At 41.4% G+C, this 22788-nt stretch overlaps 3 gene segments (V, D, J or C); 2 read left to right on the forward strand and 1 right to left on the reverse strand.

The window, feature by feature from the left end:
- The first annotated feature begins 130 nt into the window (after positions 1-130).
- LOC119907720 lies at positions 131-1833 on the forward strand. The segment is given in 3 exon segments: positions 131-160; positions 292-343; positions 1306-1833. Coding segments are annotated over 3 exon segments (435 nt in total).
- An 8902-nt stretch (positions 1834-10735) lies between these two features.
- LOC119907723 lies at positions 10736-12442 on the forward strand. The segment is given in 3 exon segments: positions 10736-10765; positions 10897-10948; positions 11930-12442. Coding segments are annotated over 3 exon segments (423 nt in total).
- Positions 12443-12653: 211 nt separating this feature from the next.
- LOC119908075 lies at positions 12654-13854 on the reverse strand. The segment is given in 2 exon segments: positions 12654-13583; positions 13800-13854. Coding segments are annotated over 2 exon segments (360 nt in total).
- Between the last annotated feature and the right edge of the window lie 8934 nt (positions 13855-22788).

The raw sequence follows: 22788 nt of genomic DNA on the forward strand, positions 1-22788 counted from the left end.
ATCATTTTTATGGACATTTGCTTTGATGACTGCAGAAAGATTTTCTTTTACAACATCTTCTGTCTGCTTTCATTTCATTCTAGAGGGATCAATTTGACTTTCAGACCAATGGAACAATATATACGTAAAAATGGGATTCATTCTCAACAACTGTGTTACTGTTTGATAAATATAACATGAAATAGTTCATTCTTTTAAAAACAGCAAGTGTTTTTGTTGAGTTTGTTGTGTTCAAAGTCAGAGAGCCGTGTCTCTCTACAGTGAGAGGTTTTTGTACGACGACTCAATCAGTTTGTATCACTGTGGTACACGTTCGGTGGAGGAACCAGACTGGATGTTAACTGTAAGTACTTTTGACTTCTACATGAACTCAGATTCTCTATATATTCTTTTTATATTGAATAAAAACAAGCTTTAGTTAAAGATGTGGGTTGATGGTTGAAATTTAATATTATTGCAGTGACCATTACTTCACTGTGATTCTGAAAATTCTGTCTGATGAAGAAACTCTTTAGTTACACTTAAAATGTTCATTTACACAGTTTGTACATTCTTATAATTTTACTGTTCTTAAAAACTACAGTTAGTTATTAATGAAAATATATTGATTCCTAATTTTGTCCTCTGAAAAGAAATTATGTTGAAACACTTTGACTGAAACAAAATATACTGAATTGATTTAAATGTAATAATCTCCAATTTCAGCTGAAGAAATCTATCAAGCATTTATTTAGTGAGTGTTTTATCTGGAAACAGTGAATGTGTTTTACTCAGTCTTCCTCCCAGACTGATGAATTTAACGACATGTCACATCCTCACTATAACCAATGAATATCATAATATCACTGCAGTTAGTTTAATCACATGCTGTATTGGTAGAATATTTGTTTGATCTGGAAAAAGCATTTGTAGCACTTCAAACTGTTTTCAGTAGTTCAGTCCATCTGTTGTCGTGGTTCAGTAGTGATGTCTGCGTAAATGAAGAGAGCAAACACACACCGTCTCTGATGAGTTTGGATTTGAGCTGAAAAATCTGAAGAACAAATAAAAGTCTTTAATTGTTGTTAATTCAGCTAAAGAAAGAGTTTCCCGCCTGAAACTTTATCTTCATGGTTCAGCAGTGATGCCTGTCTGTTGCCATGGTTACTGAGCTGAGAGAGGGAAGTGAAACCCTGAAGACCAGTTTCATCCAGTCGGAGGAAGACCAACAGAACCAGCAGCCTCCTCTGCTGCAACCAACAGGGTGGAGTTTATTTTCTCTGTGCATGAACTTTCTTCATGTTGTCTCTCTGTCTCCTCCTCCAGTGGGTGATGTCCGTCCCACCCTGACGGTGCTGCCCCCCTCCAGCGAGGAGCTGCAGCAGGGGAAGGCCACGCTCATGTGCCTGGCCAACAAGGGCTTCCCCTCAGACTGGAGTCTGGCCTGGAAGGTGGACGGCAGCAGCAGCAGCAGCAGCAGCAGCAGCAGCAGCAGCAGCTGGGAGGAGAGCAGGAGCCCCGGGGTGCTGCAGAAGGACGGCCACTACAGCTGGAGCAGCACCCTGAGGCTCTCTGCAGACCAGTGGAGGAAGGTGGGCTCTGTGACCTGTGAGGCCACCCAGGGCTCCCAGACTCCGCTCTCAGAGACACTGAGGAGAGACCAGTGTTCCCAGTCCTGACCTGACTCACTGGGACTCTGCTACTGGTTTTCCTCTGCTCCTGCTCTCACTCTGCACTCTGGAACTGTCTCTCTCTTTTATTTGACATCTTTCAACAGCAAGATTTACTAGCTTGTTGCACTGTTTCAATGTTACTTCAGTGTTTCCAGATAATAAAGACCTTTTCATCCAATCAGCTGTTTTCATGTTTATTATTATCAAAGTGTCTTAATAATTGTTCTCTTTATGGTGTCAGTGACTGTATTACATCCAGAGAAAATCTTGACAGAAACATGAGTAAGATTATTTAATGTATAGCCTTAAATACTGTATAATAAAGAATTTTTACACTCAAACAAAACTCCCTTCTACATTTTCATTATTTAGTACAAACCAGTGAAATCCAGTATTTGTTCCGATCAATTAAAATACCTTCATGATTGTAAAACCATTTTTCTGTTATAATCATTACAGATTTGTCTGTAATAATAAATCTTTGGAACAAAACCAAAAGGTAGGAAAATTTCAATGAAAAGTCATACAATCATGTCTTATCACTGAATAACATTTGTTAAAGACTCTCTAATATGATAATAGTTTAGTTGTTCCCAAATAATATGCATGCTTCTTCAAATATAACTAGTATGAAAAATATTTTATACATCTGAAATAAAAAGTAGTGTATCATCGGCATAGTTACAAAATGAGTGTGATCTTCAAATGTATAGCTGGAAATATTTACATACGGCTTCTGCTGAAGAGCTCAACCACAAGACAAATGAAAATAATGAAAAAGGGAAAAAATCTAATTATTCTTACAGTTCATAAATCATTTTTGGATTCAACAGTAAAATACATTTGTTCACCGGAACACTTGTTCACTATTTCAAAATAGCTGGGACAGCTGCCTGTTTAAAACATCCTCATGCAGATTAACACAAACTAACAATAGAAGTTATAACTAACTAACTTTTCTATCAGCTGACCTGTTCTAACTGGTTCTCCTGTTCACAGTTAACCACCAACATCTGGTGGTTTTGGTGATCAAAATTTACACTACAGTAAAACGTCACACTTTTATCTTTAGTACTGAAACCTGATGGTTCATCAGTGATGCTTGTCTGTTGCCATGGTAACTGAGCTGAGAGAGGGAAGTGAAACCAGTTTCAAGTCCAGTTTCATCCAGTCAGAGGAAGACCAACAGAACCAGCAGCCTCCTCTGCTGCAACCAGCAGGACGTTTTCCATCTTCACATTGTTTTAATCAGGCTCAGTCCCTGTTTGTCCAAAATGTGTCTCAATATCTGCAGACATCAGAGGACAAACATCTTTATATTTATATATATATATTTATTTATCTGTATCACAATTGTTGTCTCTGTCAGGACTTTGCTTCACCACTGTCACTATAAAAATATGGCTTGTCAGTGTTATGTCACAAAATTGTGTCCTCTTATATTTAATTTCTAAGTATGTTCTTTGACTATTATTATTATTGTTATTACTAATTTTGTTATGTCTTATTTATTTACATATATATATAATATGTGTATGTGTGTGTGTGTGTGTGTGTGTGTGTGTGTGTGTGTGTTTTTATCCTTAACCTTTCCTCTCCTATACTCCTTATGTTGGTCCGTCCACATTTACTAGGGTTTAGGTCAGAGCTGTGAGATTGTTTTGCTGTTCTCCCCCTCTTGTTGTTCCTCTCCTCTCCTGGAATGTACATTCAGAGAGAGACGATCTCTGTTCCCCAAAACATACACACCAAGACTTTGTAAGTGATTATGCATCCCTTTCTGTTTATTCCCTTTTATTAATAAATTCTTCAAAGACAACGGTTGGTTGTTACTCAATTATTTGCTTAATCCCTCACCAGCAACATGCAATTTCCTTGACAATTTGGCACCTCAGATAGGACAGACGAGGGATTCGGACTCCGTTGAAGGACAGAAGTCGGCTTATTTTTGGAAAATCCTCCCAGTAGGGAGAAGCTGTGTTCAGCGGAGCCCTGATCTTCGCGCCCATCCATGAAGGAAAGGAAAATAACTTATACGCTGAGAAATGAGTTGATAATTGAGTTAAAAGATAAAGAAAGTGAGACTGAACAGAGTGAAGGAAGAGTCTTAAATCTTGTGCCTGAGAGATTGCAGGATCCTCTTTCCACCTGTAAATGCACAAGTGGGTCCAGAGTGTAACTGGATCAAAGTGGCCGCAGACAGAAGTGTCCTGGTTTTCTCTGTAGTGTCTGAGAGTTTTGGGGGTTTCCAGCTGATAAGTTAGGTTTGCAGCGCCTCAGACTTAATCGAACTCAGTGGACCCAAATAGTGCTATGGACCTGAGTAGAGACTGACCAGGGAGAGTAGATTATGGCAAGTGTCAGAGTAAAGCGAGGACTGAGTCTGAATCCACTCCAAGATTACTTTCCCCAGTTCTGAACTTGATGACTAAAAAAATATTAGCCTAAACATTAATGGAACAATTTGGTATTTTTGGTGGGTTTCCTGCAAAATGGAAGCTTTAGTCTAAAACTATTGAAGCAGCTAAAGACATGTTTGGAGAGAAAGGAGAGCAGAAATGCAATAGAGCGTTCAGCCCTGTCCAGAGGAAAGAAAAGTAAAAAACTGCTATTCAGATCGGTGGGTTATATGAAGTCAAGAAGTGAGGCCAAGGAAAGCTCAGAACTGAAAATTAGAATAGATTCATTAAGGATCTGATTAAACTGATGAGAAACCGAAACTTAACCACCACTGCTGCTGCAAGAAGAAAATGTGCTCCGGTCCAGTAAAAGTCAGATAAAGAGAAATTGGAGTAAGGAAGAGTTGTATTTCACAGCATGTCACATCATTGAAGACAGACAGCATGAAGGAGCATGCTTAACATACAGGAGATCAACACGGAGACAACTGTCAAAAGAAAATGATTGGTGCTGTATAAATCCATCCTGGTACGAGGATACGGACAGTACAGGGGGAGAGGGCGAAGGAAAGGGCACAAGTGGACAAAGGAAAAGAGATTCTGCACAATTTCTAAAACAGACTGGCAAGAAAAAAAAGAGAAAACAAATGGACGAGCTGAATGGTCCGTGGATCATCCCATCATTCAGTTACTCCATTTAATCTTGTAAAGGAAAATACTAATCAATATTTGGTTTTTCTGTATGAACCAAATGAGAAAACTGACGTTTGTTTCCTTGCTTTCAGCTCGAATAAACCAGGAAACCAAAAGGAAATAATAGGTGGAATTTACGTTTTCCTTATTTGTTTTCTCATTTCCCACTTCTGTTTTGCACATGCACAGTAGATAATCTCCAACCGCGTGGAACAAGCTTACGAAGCAGTGTCCCGTAGCAGTAGGGCCTATAGTGCCAAGACTGTATGGCTGCAGCCTGGAGCCTCCTGTCTCGTGCCCTGTCCTCTGGTGCCATCCGCAACCTTCTGCAAAATAAAAGCTCGCGTCTGGTTCCATCTTCCTCGTTCTTTAGTGTTTTTGAACTGAACTGTCACTGCAATCACGCTAATGAATAAAAATCCATTCAACATCTGTCCGTCTGTAAGATGAATACAGACTAAAGATCCCCTCTGAGATCATCATTATTGTATTCCAGCAATCTGGTAGAAAGATTGTTTTAAGTATTCCAACCCACTGCTGTTACAGTATTAGACAGGCTATAAACTCCTGTTACTTGTATGTATGCTTGTGTGTATGTCCATGATGCAGGCAAACATACTGATTGAGATTCAGTCAGCTTGTGTGTAGGCCTATGAGTGAGCTGATGATCTATATGTAACATGTATAGCTTAATCTTTTTGTGTTTTTAGAGTGACAACCAGTCCAGGGACAGCAGATGGAAACAGCCATTATGTGTTATCATTGTATCCCTGTCAAATAAGCCTGGAGAAAAAAGTGTATCTGTTATCCTTATTCTGCTACACAAATAGATATTACTCTGTAATACATTGCTTTTTGCTGTAACGCTGTAATATAACGCATAAACAAACGGTAATATTATACCCATTACAATCTCAGTAAGGCGCGTTACAGTGCACGTTAACTTCAGTTAAGAGGTGAAACATTTCAGCACCAGAAAAACAAATCCATGAGTAAAAGAGTAGCCAAACGTCATTTCCTGTTGCAGCTATCCGATGGTCGAGATTGTAGGCAGGGTGCAAACTACGGGGGAGCTCGGCTCCTCTTAACAAGACGGCAGCTCCCCTGATGGATCATGCTAAATAGATTTTCTATAGGCCACGTGTTTGTGCTTTAATGAATAACTTTCCTGATCAGAGAGGCTGTTGTCGGTTCATCTTGACCGATCCTGTCGGAGCGTCGGGAGATTCCAATAATCAGTGACGTTATGCTGCTGCACCTCGTGCATACCTCGGGGCCAGACGCCCGAAGCTGCCCGAGGCAGCAGGTCTCTGGATCTCTGTTTATTCTCTTTGGTTAATAAATGCTTCAAAGACAACGGTTGGTTGTTACTCAACTATTTACTTAATCCCTCACCAGCAAGATGCAATTTCCACGACAGTCAGGTGGAATTTTTTCCTGTAGACTCTGAAGCTCTTCAACAGGTGAACTCCAAAAGCACAAACATTTGTCTTTTTAAAGCTGATAAAACTGAGGCAGCGTTCTAACAGAGGGAACCTTTCAGGTTGTTGACACTGACTTTACTTTACTGCCCCTCAGTGGTTGAGTTAGAGACTTCAGCCAGACTTCCTAACAACAGTTATTACCAGCAGTACTCAGAGCCGGTTCTGACCTCCCTTGGGCCCTATGCGAAATCCTGCCATGGGGCCCTTCTACCTGAATCATGAGCAATGTAAACAGTTTGCCATTGCTGCACAGTCACTAATGACACTGCAGTGCTCTCACTACAACCCTCCCTCCTTTAAAACAGTCTGTCTCTGTAATAAGCCTGAATGGAAACCAGTGCTGGTTTGAATGGACCTCTGCGCACAAACTCAGTCCTCATAAAGTCTCCCAAGACCGGGGGCCAATCTGCAGGGTCATTTGGTGGATGGCTGTACATCTGTGGCTGCTTGTACTGCCTGAGGCTGACTGTATATTTCACCTGGGTCTGTGTGTAAAGACATCTGGACTGGGTCTGTGCTAGTACCGGCTGACAATCCAGCATCTGTTCTACTGACAAACTTCAGCATCGACCCTGTAAATTATAGATAACGATAAATGTCATCAGCTACATCAGGCCCATTCAAACTGGCTCCCCACATTTCCTTTATTATATTCTCAAAGGTATTTATACTTTGACTGAATATGTGATTCTTGTTATTTCCTGAGATGAGCATCTATATTGCACAGTCTAATCAACATTTTAATATTCAGTGTCAAGTCATTGCTTTACGTCTCGCATTAGTCCAAAGAGACAGACTGACTGAGAGACAGATAATCACTGTCTTGTTTTAAAATGATGTGCGCCTCTGAGGAGTGCCAGCACATCCGGGTATTGTTTGGACTGGTCCTCATAGGTCTCAGCGGGAAGGCGCAAGTTTTCTTACGTGCATATAAACGCATGTTCACGCGTGGCGCGGTTTTCTTTTCCAAGCTGCAGTTTATAAACACCGTTGCATGTTGGCGTTTATCAAACGTTATGAATATTTGCTGGGCGCTGCCCTGCTGGGTCAGCAAGACAGACGGTCTAGAGAGATGCACTGCAGCCAACACATTAACTTACTGTGATCTGCTGACATCAGACTTTGAGAGGAGAGAACACCAGTTTACAGACTGCTGTTCCCACAATTCACTCTCCTTGATGTTTTCCTCTTCTTGTGCCCAGAAGGACATCGATTCACTGCTTTGCTTCCCCCAATCTTTACAAACCTCAAAAATTTCTTCATCTAAACCATCAACCTGCATCTTAGACCCCATCCCGACTAGGTTGCTTAAAGATGTTTTACCCTTAGTCAGCACCTCTATACTAGATATGATCAATCTATCTTTATCAACAGGCTATGTACCACAGTACTTTAAAGTAGCTGTAATTAAACCTCTTCTGAAAAAGCCCAAACTTGATCCGGATGTTTTAGCCAACTATAGACCTATATCTAACCTTCCATTTCTCTCTAAGGTCCTGGAGAAAGCAGTTGCTAAACAGCTGTGTGACTTTCTACAGAGCAATAGTTTATTTGAGGATTTTCAGTCAGGATTTAGAGCTCATCATAGCACAGAGACAGCACTGGTGAAAATTACTAACGACTCACCTTATTGCATCAGACAAAGGACTTGTCTCTGTACTGGTTTTATTAGATCTTAGTGCTGCATTTGATACCATTGACCATCAGATCCTATTGCAGAGACTGGAACATTTCATTGGCATTAAAGGAATCGCTCTAAGCTGGTTTAAGTCCTATTTATCAGATCGATTTCAGTTTGTACATGTTAACGATGAGTCATCCATGCACGCCAAAGTTACTCATGGAGTTCCACAAGGATCTGTCCTCGGACCAATCCTCTTCACTTTATATATGCTTCCTTTAGGCAATATTATCAGGAAATATTCCATAAACTTTCATTGTTATGCAGATGATACTCAGTTATATCTATCGATCAAGCCAGATGAAACTCATCAGTTAACTAAACTTCAAATTTGCCTTCAGGATGTTAAAACCTGGATGACCTGTAATTTTCTAATGTTAAACTAAGATAAAACTGAAGTTATTGTTCTGGGGCCTAAGCACCTCCGTGACGCATTATCTAAAGATATAGTTTCCCTTGATGGCATTGCCCTGGCCTCCAGCACCACTGTGAGGAATCTCGGAGTTATCTTTGATCAGGACATGTCGTTTAAGTCTCACATTAAGCAAATTTCAAGGACTGCCTTTTTTCACCTACGAAAATCAGGAACATCCGGTCTTAAAATGATGCAGAAAAACTAGTCCATGCATTTGTTACTTCTAGGCTGGATTACTGCAATTCATTATTATCAGGCTGCTCGAAAAAGTCCATTAAGACTCTTCAGCTGATCCAGAATGCTGCAGCATGTGTTCTGACAGGAACCAGGAAAAGAGATCACATTTCTCCTGTTTTAGCTTCTTTGCATTGGCTTCCAGTATAATCCAGAATAGAATTTAAAATCATTCTTCTTACCTAAAAAACTCTTAATGGTCAGGCACCATCTTATCTAGGAGCCAGAGCGTTCAGCTATCAAGCTCCTCTCCTGTGGAACCAGGTTCCAGTTTGGGTTCAGGAGGCAGACACCATCTCCACATTTAAGAGTAGGCTTAAGACTTTCCTCTTTGATAAAGCTTATAGTTAGGGCTGGCTCAGGTGAGTCCTGAACCATCCCTTAGTTATGCTGCTATAGGCCTAGACTGCCAGGGGATTTCCCATGATGCACTGTGCTCCTCTCTCCTCTACTTTCTCTCCCTCTGTATGCAACCTCATCCCATTAATGCATGTTATTAACTCAACTTCTTCCCTTTCCGGTAGTCTTGTGCTTTCTGCCTCTTAAACAGAAGTTTTTCCTTGCCTCTGTCACCTAGTGCTTGCTCTTGGTGGGAATTGTTGGGTTTCTATGAACATCATCACAGAGTACGGTCTAGACCTGCTCTTTTATGAAGAGCGCTCTGAGAACAGTTGTTGTGATTTGGCACCATATAAATAAAATTGAATTGAATTGAAATTCTAGGTGATGTCTGTTCCACCCTGGAAATCGGGGAAGTCTGGTCACCCTATCCTATGGAAGTATGGATGTTAATGTTTAAAAACAGCTCACACATACAGTAGTTTCATGTTTAAAAAGGCTCAGTAATTTCCTGAAACAGCTGCTCACTGTTCATGTATCAAACAAATAGGAAAGTGCATTTGTTGGGGACTACTTTCGGCGGTGGATGAATCCACATGTGGTGCTCTAGTGAGTTTTTGGGGCAGCACAACAGTCTATATGGGACAGAGTCAGAATAATCTGCAGTGTGTGCGTTCATGGTGATGAAGGAACATGTGATCCAGTGCAGCAGTGAGGCTGATGTTTTAATAGTTTCTGAACAAGAGACATCAGGCTGCGATTTCATGACTTTGGTGATTTACCTCCTGCCAGAAGAACAATGAAACAGAAAGCCTGGTTCTTGTTCATATAATTGCAACTATTTTATTTTATGTGTTGTCATAACTGTTGTAGCGCTTTTAAATGCTTAATAAAGTAGTTATAGTTGTTAACATACAGTAGTATGGTAGAGGGTACGAGGTACTGGTGGAGACGAGGTTTTTGTACGACGCTTTTTCACTGTGTGAACACATCCTGACTGTTGATTTCATGAAGACTCTGACAGTAGTAAACTGCTGCATCTTCAGCCTGAACTCCACTGATGGTCAGAGTGAAGTCAGTCTTTGATCCACTGCCTGTAAAACGACCTGGAATCCCTGATTCTCGACGATTTGCCCAGTAAATGAGCAGTTTAGGAGTTTCTCCTTCTCTCTGTTGGTACCAGGCTAATATGTGGTCAGAACCATCAAAGTACACAGCAGGACTGACGCTACAGGTGATGGAGACGGAGGCTCCCAGAGCAGAGCTCACTGCTCCAGGCTGAGTCACTGTGATCTGGCCTCTGGACTCTGAGGATACAGAGACAAACACATAAAGCAGCGTCATGGTTTTGTGGGCTTCATTTCAGAGGGACGGATGTTCATAGAGGAGAGGAGTTTGATTCTCTGGACTTTACCTGTGAAGCAGCAGCAGAGGAGAGTCCAGATGAGGACGGAGACCAAAGTCATGTTTTTGATGAGGAGGATTTCTGTGGCTTCTGTTGTCATGAAGGACAGCTGTCAGTCATCCAGTGTTCAACTCTCAGGACTATAAAGTCTCCCAGAGCACTGGAGCATGGTGCTGCTGATGCAGAGTGGCTCTCTATGGAAATGCTCTGACTGACTCCAACAGGGACTTGGATTACTCTGATGATGCTGCTTCTCAATGGATCAATACGTTTACCAGAGGATTGATTAGGAATGTGTCAGTGATCATTTTTATGGACATTTGCTTTGATGACTGCAGAAAGATTTTCTTTTACAACATCTTCTGTCTGCTTTCATTTCATTCTAGAGGGATCAATTTGACTTTCAGACCAATGGAACAATATATACGTAAAAATGGGATTCATTCTGAACAACTGTGTCACTGTTTGATTAATATAACATTAAATAGTTCATTCTTTTAAAAACAGGAAGTGTGTTTGTTGAGTTTGTTGTGTTCAAAGTCAGAGAGCCGTGTCTCTCTACAGTGAGAGGTTTTTGTACGACGACTCAATCAGTTTGTATCACTGTGGTACACGTTCGGTGGAGGAACCAGACTGGATGTTAACTGTAAGTACTTTTGACTTCTACATGAACTCAGATTTAATATTTTCTTTTTATATTGAATAAAAACAAGCTTTAGTTAAAGATGTTGGTTGATAGTTGAAATTGAATATTATTGCAGTGACCATTACTTCACTGTGATACAGATAAAATTCTGTCTGATGAAGAAACTCTTTAGTTACACTTAAAATGTTCATTTACACAGTTTGTACATTCTTGTAATTTAGTTGTTTTTAAAAACTACTGTTAGTTATTAAAGAAAATATTTGATTCGTAATTTTGTCCTCTGAAAAGAAATTATGTGGAAAAACTTTGACTAAAACAAAATATACTTAATTGATTTAAATGTAAAAATCTTCAAATTTCAGCTGAAGAAATCTATCAAGCATTTATTTAGTGAGTGTTTTATCTGGAAACATTGAATGTGTTTTACTCAGTCTTCCTCCCAGACTGATGAATTTAACGACATGTCACATCCTCACTATAACCAATGAATATCATAATATCACTGCAGTTAGTTTAATCACATGCTGTATTGGTAGAATATTTGTTTGATCTGGAAAAAGCATTTGTAGCACTTCAAACTGTTTTCAGTAGTTCAGTCCGTCTGTTGTCGTGGTTCAGTAGTGATGTCTGCGTAAATGAAGAGAGCAAACACACACCGTCTCTGATGAGTTTGGATTTGAGCTGAAAAATCTGAAGAACAAATAAAAGTCTTTAATTGTTTAACTCTGAAGTTTAAGATGTTAATTCAGATAAAGAGAGAGTTTCCCGCCCGAAACTTTATCTTCATGGTTCAGCAGTGATGCCTGTCTGTTGCCATGGTTACTGAGCTGAGAGAGGGAAGTGAAACCCTGAAGACCAGTTTCATCCAGTCTGAGGAAGACCAACAGAACCAGCAGCCTCCTCTGCTGCAACCAACAGGGTGGAGTTTATTTTCTCTGTGCATGAACTTTCTTTATGTTGTCTCTCTGTCTCCTCCTCCAGTGGGTGATGTCCGTCCCACCCTGACGGTGCTGCCCCCCTCCAGCGAGGAGCTGCAGCAGGGGAAGGCCACGCTCATGTGCCTGGCCAACAAGGGCTTCCCCTCAGACTGGAGTCTGGCCTGGAAGGTGGACGGCAGCAGCAGCAGCAGCAGCAGCAGCAGCTGGGAGGAGAGCAGGAGCCCCGGGGTGCTGCAGAAGGACGGCCACTACAGCTGGAGCAGCACCCTGAGGCTCTCTGCAGACCAGTGGAGGAAGGTGGGCTCTGTGACCTGTGAGGCCACCCAGGGCTCCCAGACTCCGCTCTCAGAGACACTGAGGAGAGACCAGTGTTCCCAGTCCTGACCTGACTCACTGGGACTCTGCTACTGGTTTTCCTCTGCTCCTGCTCTCACTCTGCACTCTGGAACTGTCTCTCTCTTTTATTTGACATCTTTCAACAGCAAGATTTACTAGCTTGTTGCACTGTTTCAATATTATTTCAGTGTTTCCAGATAATAAAGACCTTTTCATCCAATCGGCTGTTTTCATGTTTATTATCATCAAAGTGTCTTAATAAATGTTCTCTTGATGGTGTCAGTGACTGTTTTACATCCAGAGAACAACAGTTTAACGTCATGATATATTTCTAAAGTTACAGTATATTGAGAGATTTTAAAGTCAGACATAACTCCTCATTATATTTTGATTAGTACAAACCAGTGATGGTCGTAGAATTCCATATTTTATCACAATCAATTTGAATTCATTCATGACTGTAAAACCTTTCCTGCTGTCGTTACAGATTTTTCTGTAATAATAAACCTTTTTGGAACAAAATCCCTGGTAAAACTGTCTTAATGGTAATAACTTTAATCTTGTAATTGTTTGTTTATCCAAAGAACCTTTTCATTTGAATAAAACTAAAGATGATAAAAGGAAATAATTTAAATGTTGCTGATTTATTTACTCCATGAACCTTTTGGTTCCATTATGAAATAAATGTGTTTGCTGGAATAAAAAACACAAATTAAGTTATTTATACATGTTGTTATAGACATGATTGGTCATTTTGATTAGATGAATGAAATTAGATTTTATTGAGATGATATTTCGTTAAGTATGTTGAAGTTCCTATGAAAAATTGTAAGATATAAAATCATAAGAATTTACAATTTTAGTGTTATGATACTTTGTGAATTTCAGAAGAATAGTTCAATTAGATTATAAATGTTTGGCTTAAATACAGAATATTTAGTGTTGAATTATTGTCTAAAAGTTTTTTTTATACACCTCTCTTTTAGTTTCAGTGCAGCTGTTGAGTCAGATCAGTTCCTCTCCAGCTGAGGGAGGTTTTTGTACGACGTTGTATCACTGTGTGAACGGTCTGCTGTTACTCTGCTGACAGTAATAAACTCCTGAATCTTCAGCCTGAACTCCACTGATGGTCAGAGTGAAGTCAGTCCCAGATCCACTTCCACTAAAACGATCTGGAACTCCAGACTGACGAGTTGTAGCTGCATAAATCAGGAGTTTAGGAGCTTCTCCAGGTTTCTGAAGGTACCAGCTGAGCCAGCTACTAACACTTGTACTGGTTTTACATTTGAGAGAGACAGCCTGTCCTGGAACAACAGACTGAGATCCAGGAGACTGAGTCAGGATGATTTGTCCTGATGAACCTGGAAAAGATGAAAAAGAGGAGAAGGGTTATTGAGACAAATCCAGCTTGGAGAAAGATGATCAGCATCCAAACAGAAGAGTCTCATTTCTTTAAGATGGAGAACAGATGGAAGAAGGTAAATGCTGCTTGTTTCAGTGTTTCTCCATCACAGCAGAACATCATTGTGGTGAAGCTGGTTGCATCCTGAAGCAAAGTTTTCAGAAGAGAGTCTCACCCTGAACAAGGAGCCCCAGGGTGGCCAGCAGTAGAATCAGTGACATCATCATTGTGCTGCCGGCGTGTCAGTGGCTCTGAAAGGCCTGGACAGCCACTGATCAACACTGGCCTCTTAACGGCTGGGAGCAGAGAGGCAGGACAGATATGCAAACACACAGAGTCAGTGAACTGTAGCTGTCCTCAACATATCATGCTGTTTCCTCCTCACTGCTGGGACAGCTGCCTCACAAACAGGCTATATTTGTGACATGAAAAAACCAAATTAGAAGGTTTCAAATTGACCTCAAACTGTCTTTGGGTTGAATTCATTCAGCAGAGTGAGGAGGATTCAGACTTAGACAGTCAGGGCACACAGGGACTGTTCAGTCATTTATAGATCAAAGTGAAGATGAAAAAGCTTCCTGGCAAGTCAGAACAGATGTAACTGAGAATCCCCAGGTGATCAGGAATGTTGCAGTCCCTTCTTATGTATTTGTTGCCATTTAATTTCCCTTCTTCCCATAAATCTTGGCTGAATGTCAGCGTTCCTCTGGGTTGATTAAAGGATCATTCAGATCACCTGTTGCACAGGGTGTGGGGACTGACTCCTCAACAATGACTGAGAGCAGCTTGGTGATTCTCCTTTTAGTAAATCAGGGTGTGATGACGCCCATTCTTAAAGGCGCAAGAGAGGTGGGCAACTGCACACTCAGGGCTAGTGAAGTGCTGCAAGAACTGAAGCCTACATGTTGCTACCTGCCACTATGTTTAAATTGTGTTTAAAAAAGTTTCCTTAATCATGAATATCTGCCGTGACAGCAAACTGTATGAAGGCAGTCTAAGCTACAATTCGTGCTTGATGACCAGTGGTGACAAGCACATTAACTCAGAGTGTGCACGTTCAGTCAGTCAGTGTCGTCCCTCAGACAGCATCACGACCCAGAAGTTTATCCGTGACTTACGGTTCACGTGTCATTCACGAGTTAAACATTTGCATAAGTGGCTCGAAACGGTTGCCTGAACAATCTTACCTGCTGATCCCACAGCTGTTCACAACTCCTCCCTTGACAAGGAGAGTGCATTTTAAACTGGCATAACACAGGTTAATTATAATCAATGCACGTAAAAGATGCAAATGATTTTTTTTTTTTTTAAACCTGTCCTGCCCAGCAGCCTGGTATAGAGTATAATGACCTGGATACCATATTGTGCCAGACAGATTTTACTTTAACAAGAGAGTATTAAAATACTCCTTTGTCTGTTTTATTATTTATTTAATTATGTATTAATTTGTCACCGGGCCGGACAGGGGGGCAGACACGGGGATGGGGGGGCACAAACAGACAGCACAGAGAAAGGACAACACCTGCAAGAGAAGGGGGAAACGGGGATGGAAATTGGGGACAACAGGGAAAAGCTGTGGGAAACACCAATTGCAGAAAGCAACGAAACCTGCAATAGAACAGAGAGGGGGGCTTGGGGAGGAGAAAAACAACAACAACAAACAAACACAAACAAAAAAATAATAATAATAGTAAAAGACAACCAGCCGAACAGCAGCAATAAACAGCTGACATATTAAGACAACTAAGAGAACAATGAAAACAAGAAACAGTCACACACACTAAATAAGCAACACAGCACAGCCACGAGAGCTGGAATAATAATTAATTTAAATAAGTAACTGAAAGAAAAGCATCAGGAATAATTCTACCAGGGACAACCTAAGTTTGTTTGTGTCTGTGTGCATGTGGGTGAATGTGTCTGTATGTGTGTGTGTGTGTGTGTACATGTGTGTGCGCATAAGCCTGTTAAAGAATGTAGTTGTTAGAGAGAGTGGGACGCCACGACTGTAACAGGCAGGCAAGAACCCCAGTAGCCAATAGGGGTGGAGGAAAGAAAAAGAATAAATCAAATAAAAAAAAAAACAAAGACTCCCAGATGCACCGCGATGCAAACGCAGAAGACCCCGACCCAAATGCCAGTTGACAACGTAATGCCGACGGAAAGCAAAAGAGGAAGAGCAGCGCCCGGACCGACCGCGGCGCGGACACAACATAGACCAGTGGCCCCCCCCATCCAGCACCCCACCGCCGCGCAGCAAACAACCAAAATGCCCAAATGCCACACAATCAACACCAATGCACAAGTGACGAGCCCAACGCGCACACTGCGCGAGCACGGCGACACCCATACCCAGCAGCCCCCCCTCGAATCCCGCGTGCGAGGTCGGGCAAATGAGAGAGAGCAAACGGAACAACACGACAGCGAAAGCCAGAGGAGAGAAACACCAGCAGCAAGTCCCAGCCCGGCAGCAAACGTGCCGCACAGGTCACCGTGCACCCGCCAATAAAAGTCCACCGTCCCCCCAACCGCCGGAAAAAACTAAGGCCGCCGGCGCCAGCCGACATCCCCCCATGCCCAGCGCGCCCCCCGGCCGCCATGCAACACCAGCCAAACCAGCAACGAGGCAAAATCAACTAGCTCAGCTGCAGGCCACCAACAACCCACCCACCCATAATGGGCCGAGAACTCCAGGCACAAACCCAGAACAAACCGGAGCATGGCCCTGCCCCGCACCCACACTGCACATCCCGAAAACTAACTATATACCTCAGTATCCAGAGGGGTCCAACAACTGGCCGACAGAGAAATGGGCAAGCACGGATCCGAGGCCAACGAAGCAAAACAGGAACGCAAACAGGTCCCTCCAAGCCAACGAGGAGATACCTCCCCCGGACTCCAACGCACAAACTAAACGCCCAGCAGCCATCCAGAGACCCTGCCCAGGGAAAAAGTATAATGCATCAAGATGCATCGATAATCGCCCCACAATCCCACCGCAGCCCACCAAACCGCAATTGGTGATTGCAAATGATTTTAGTATAAAGCCATAGTGACTTCGGCTACGCACAGTACAAGACATAACATAAGATGTAACATTATTAAATAAATTTCAGTCGACACAGCAGCACAAAGGTATATAAACGAACAGAAACAGTATTATAGAACTATCAACACACTATTTACACTATACAATCAGTAATGATCACTTACAGACATGCAGCAGAGAGGACAGGTAAATGTTGTGCTTTTCTTATCACTTTGATACCAATGAAAAATATGGATTAATGGGGTATTTAACTAACTGTTGACGTTCAAAGTAGGCTAATTAGCTTCTGTATGGACGGCCTCACTAATGTCACATTTTGCATCATTAAATGTGCTTGTCTGTATCAGGAATATGGTCTTCTATAAAAGTATGTTTTAAGAAGAGTTCTCTGATGCTGGACAGTTATCACTGTGTACCGTTATAGCCAATACATTTGATGTCATTAGAAGGAAAACTGTTGGTTGCTGCTAAACAGCGGGGAGGCGACGAATGGTTAAAACATTTAAACAAAATCCAACAGATGATCCTGGGAAAAAGGATCGGTTGGAAGCTGGAGGTCGGAAAAGAGGAGAACTAAAAAGAATGGAGAAGCTGAAGAAAACAGCGGGTAGGCACAACTATGTTGAGAATGGGCCAGCGTGGGGAGATTCTGACATAGCCGATAGTGACGGAAGCATGGAGATAAGTCAAGATGGTGGGAAAATGAGGGACAAAAGAGAAAATACTTTTGCTGGGACCAGTACAAAGAGGATCAGGAGTAATGAAGAGTACAAGAAAGGATTAAAGCAAAAAGGTCAAGAAGGGCTGGAGTTTAAAATCATACTGAGATTTGGTGAGAGGAGGGGGAATTTCATCAATGGGTCCGGTGAAATTGACAACTGTCTTGAGAAACCAGGTCGGGGACATTGTAGTAGCCAAGGTGTTAAGAGATGGCAATTTAATGATCGGTTGTAAAAACAAAGAACAGAGAGAGCGGGCTGGAAGGATTAAAGAAATTGGGAGATTCAAAGTAATAAGTACAAGTCAAATTGAAAGAGGAAGTAAGTGGAGTAAAGGAGTGATTTGGGGGGTGCCAGTCGGAGTTACAATGGAGGAAATCAAATCAAATCTAAAAGGAGGAAGTCTAAAAGGTTGCAGGTAACTCGGGAGGGAGTGAGGAAGGATAGTGAGCATGTGGTACTGGAGTTTGAGGAAGAAATGCTCCCAAAGAATGTAACACTAGGTTTTTTGAGTTCTAGCGTAAGAGAGTATGTAACCAATGAGGTGTTACAACTGTCAAAGGTTTGGACATACAGCAAATGCATGTAAAGGCAGAAGAAGGTGTGCTACATGTGGAGAAGATCATGAGTATGGTCACTGTAATCATGAGCAACCAAAATGTTGTAACTGTGGGGGAAATCATAGTGTGGCTTATGGGGATGTGAGGTGATGAAAAGGGAAATTCAGAATAAGGTCACATATGCAGAGGCAGTGAAGATGGTCAGTAAGAGTAGGGGGAGTGAGGAAAGAAACAGAGATGAAAGACAACCCATTACAGAACCAGATCAGGCAAAGGAGGGAATATTAATGGTGGATTTAAAGAAGCTAGTCACTTTCACAGCAGAGGTTAAGTCTAAAACAGAGAATACTGATAATTGTAAAGGCAGCAGCTCATCACCTAAATATCAGCGGGTTAACATGGGAGGAGGTGAGGAATGAGCTTAGCAGTCAAGCAAGCCAGGAGCAAGCATGGGTTGGATAATATTAACAATGGTCCTCTTGCTACAATGGAATACTAGAAGTTTGTTGGCCAATGGACAGGAATTTAAAAAGTACATTGATAATCTCCCCAATAAACCAGATGTCATTTGTGTACAGGAAACATGGTTGAGACCAAATTTAGATTTTAGTATAGTAGGATATGCCTCTGTTAGGTGTGATAGGGGGGATAGAGAAGGGGGAGGATGTGCAACATTTATTGGGAATGATATTTCATTTAGCGAAATGAGTGTAGGGGGGAAAGAGCAAGAATATGTTACTGCAGAGATATGGACAAGTGAGGGAGAGCTTGTAATTATAAACTATTATAATCCTTGTAGGAATTAGAGTTGGGGCGGCTGACACAAATGGTGGGGCTGGATGGTCGTATGTGGGGACTTTAATGCACATGGCACGTTATGGGGAGGAGTAACAGATGCAAATGGTGAGGTAATAGAAGAACTGCTAGAAGAGAGGAACATGGTTTGCTTAAATGATGGGAGAGGGACTAGAGTAGATGTGCACACAGGGAACACGTCGGTATTAGATTTAACTTTAGTTTCTAGGAATTTAGCGGGAATGTGTGAGTGGGATCGATCAGAAGAAACATCAGTAGGTAGTGATCATTTTCCAGTATGGTGTAGTGTTTTATTACAAAAAAATAAGAAGCAAGGGGAATTAGTGGGGAAGTGGGTATTTAGCAGTGCAGAATGGGAAAGGTTTAAATATATATGTGAGATAGAAATGGATAAAATTGACCTAAATGAGGAAATAGAGGAGATTGATAAAAAGCTTAAAAAAGTAATACTACAAGCTGCCAAAGAATCAATTTCTAAAAGTAAATGGAAAATGAAGAGAAAGGCAGTTCCCTGGTGGACAGATGAGTGTGGGAAAGTAGTGAAAGAAAGGAATAAAGCCCTCAGGTTATTAAGAAGAACCCATAATTTTCACAATTTAATTAAATATAAAGAAACAAAGCTGGCAGGCCTTTTGTGGTAAAATTGGTAGAGCAACACCTGTCGGAGATGTGTGGAACATGATTAAGAACATGCGAGGAATCAGAAGGGAATGGCGGTATCCAGTACTGAAGATGGGGGAGGAAGCAGCAGTGTCTGATGAAGAGAAGGCAGCGATGATAGCGAAGGCACTTACTCTTATCCATAGTTCCGATATCTTGACGGAGGAAGGTAAAAGAGCAAGGGCAATGACAAGATCAGCGCATGGTGACTTACTTGAAAATAGGTTTGATACTAACAGTACAATGGATGCTCCAATTACTATGGAGGAAATGAGGAGGGCAATAGCAAGATCTGGACTAACATCTCCGGGGAAGGATGATATCTGCTGTGTAATGTTAGAACATTTAGGTGTTTTAGCATCTACTAAATTGCTAGGTTTTTATAATAAAGTATGGGAAATGGGGAAATTGCCAGCTGGGTGGAAAGAATCAATAATTATTCCTATCAGGAAACCAGGGAAGAATTCATCAAGTCCAGTGAACTACAGGCCAATAGCACTTACGTCACATATAGGAAAGATAATGGAAAGAATCATTACAGAAAAGGGTATCATTTTACATGGAAAGCAGAGGAATTTTATCACCTCATCAGAGTGGATTTAGGAGGAGTAGAGGAACTATGGATCCTGTTATGTACTTAGAAACAGAGATAAGGAAAGTTAATAAAGAATCTGTAATGGCAGTGTTCTTTGACGTAGAGAAGGAATATGATATGCTTTGGAAGGAGGGATTAATGATAAAATTAAAAATGATCGGAATAACAGGTAGGACATATAACTGGATTAAAGAATTCTTATTTGAGAGAAGTATACAAGTCAGATTCGGGACAGCTGTATCAGGAAGGTATATGGTAGAGAACGGTACTCCTCAGGGCAGTGTCATTGGCCCTATACTCTTTTCCATTATGATTAATGATGTTTTGGACAGTTGCTGTTTGCTGACGACGGAGCCTTGTGGAAAAGGGGAAAGAACATTAACCATATTAAGGGTAAAATAAAAGAGGCAGTTAATGTGGTGGAAAGATGGTCATTTGCATGGGGATTCAAGTTTGCAATTGGGAAAACTAAGACTGTAGTCTTCACTAAAAAGAGAGGGGTCGATGTTCAGTTAAAGATGTATGGGCAAAAGATAGAGCAAGTAAGTCTTTAGATTTTTGGGTATGTGGTTTGATGATAAGTTAACATGGAATGAACATATCAGTAAGATAAACACCAAGTGTAAAAAGATACTGAATGTGATGAGATGCTTAACAGGGTCAGAAGGGGAGCAAGTAGGGCTGCTATCAAAAATGTTAACATAGCGCTGATTAGATCAGTATTAGACTATGGGTGTATCGCTTATGGATCGGCAGCAAAAACTTCATTAAAGAAGTTGGAGGTGGTGCAAGCTCAAGCCTTGAGACTCTGTTGTGGGGCTGTAAAAACAACTCCTGTGTCTGCTCTTCAGGTTGAGGTGGGGAAATGCCGCTGAATATTAGATATAAACAGTTAATGATGCACTACTGGGTAAATCTGCAAGGGCAGCCTGAGGACCGACATCCTACAACAAAGATACTTCTCCCATGTTGGGAGAGAGAAAGGGCCAAGCAAGGGTGTTTTGCATGGAAATGTGAGGAAATAGTTGGAGACATGACATTAAGTCAAGGAAGATATATCCCTACAGTGCCATTATCCGTAACACCACCCTGGATGTTTCCTTCAGTGTCAGTTGACTTATATTTTCTGGGGATAATGCAGGTTGAAAAGGGTTGTGGGAATATTACAGTATTGGTTGAAGATAGGTTACAGACACTATATCAAACATTTGTCCAGGTATATACAGATGGATCCAAGGATCCTGATACAGGCAGAACCGGTTTTGCTTTCAGTATTCCTGCCTTACATGTTTCTGTTAAAAGAAGAACATCAGATCATTTATCCGTATATACAGTCGAGATGTTGGCAATTGTAACAGCATTACAGCGGATAGAAGAATTACAAATTAAAAAAGTTATTCTTTGTACAGACTCCTGCTCTGCATTAATGTCACTGCAGTCATTTACATCTGACAGCAGGCAAGATATGGTTAATGAGATTTACGAGACGTTGTACAGAATTAAAAATATGAACACGCTGATAACATTTATGTGGACCCAAGCTCACAGAGGGATTAAGGGAAATGAAGGTGTGGATGCATTAGCAAAACAGGCTCTGAAACACGAGGAGATCTTGTGCGTAGCACTCAGTAAATCTGAAGCCAAAGGAATAATCAAAAGAAACATCATTAAGGAGTGATACAGGAAATACAGGGCGACATCTCTATACACTACAGCAGGATGTGGGCACAAGAAGGACCGCTAGAAGAATCAATAAAGAGGAGAACATCTTGACAAGGCTGAGGGTAGGGCGTTCTAGACTTAATAAAACACTGCACTTAAGAAACAAGAACCCTTCAGGATTATGCGAACACTGTCAAATGGAGGAATCAGTAGAACATGTAATTCTTCACTGTCAAAAATTCTCTCGCGAACAAGAAACATTAAGGAGGGAAATCAGACAGCTTGGACAGGAAGAATTGAGTCTAAAAAATGTATTTGCCATTGAGGTAGGGAAACTATTTCATTATTTGAAAGAAACTGGATTGATCAATAGAGTTTAGTGAACTGTGAAATATTTGCCTGCCTGATTTCCTCAGGCAGGCAGAGCCTCGGGGGCCTGACTGCAAACTGTCCCCTTTAGTTTTCAGTCGAGACTCTGGAACGGACAAAAGACCTCTGCCCGAGGATCTCAAGATATGTGCAGGTGGGTATGGGACTAAAAGGTCAGGGATATAACAGTGAGAGAGGCCATGAAGAGCTTTAAAGGTAATCAATAAAACTTTAAAGTCTATTCTAGTTCTGATATAAAGGCGTGTATTACACAAGACAGTAAATAGTCTCCACAAAATGTCCTATTTAGGGCAATAGAACTGAAACAGAGACTCTTAGCTTCATCCAGGGAGCCTGGTACAGATGACCAATACGGCCCTGAACTGATCCAGCGGAAATGTCTAAGAGCTGTGGGGACAGGACTGATGTGTGATAATGTGAAATACCAGCTTAAGAATGATCTGGATGATCCAGCGCTCACAGACGATGTCCTACTAGCTAAGACAAATGAAACAGCCAGCAGTGGGAGAGGCAGCAAAATGTGTCCCATTTGGTTCATTCCAGCAGTAAAACATTGTAGAATTGTTCAGGCAGACAGCTTTTGGATGCTTCTTCCTAAGATCGCTCAAATCGTGCTTCAAAAAGCTTTAACGCTATAAGACGAGTTATTATTTTCCTTTAGTTTTATAATATTAGACAAACAGTAAGAGGTTTGTGGATCAGTGTCTGTGTCT

Source organism: Micropterus salmoides, unplaced genomic scaffold, assembly GCF_014851395.1.
Source record: "Micropterus salmoides isolate LMB-PRFRI ecotype aquatic unplaced genomic scaffold, ASM1485139v1 Ms_hic_scaffold_17, whole genome shotgun sequence".
Lineage (NCBI taxonomy): Eukaryota > Metazoa > Chordata > Actinopteri > Centrarchiformes > Centrarchidae > Micropterus > Micropterus salmoides.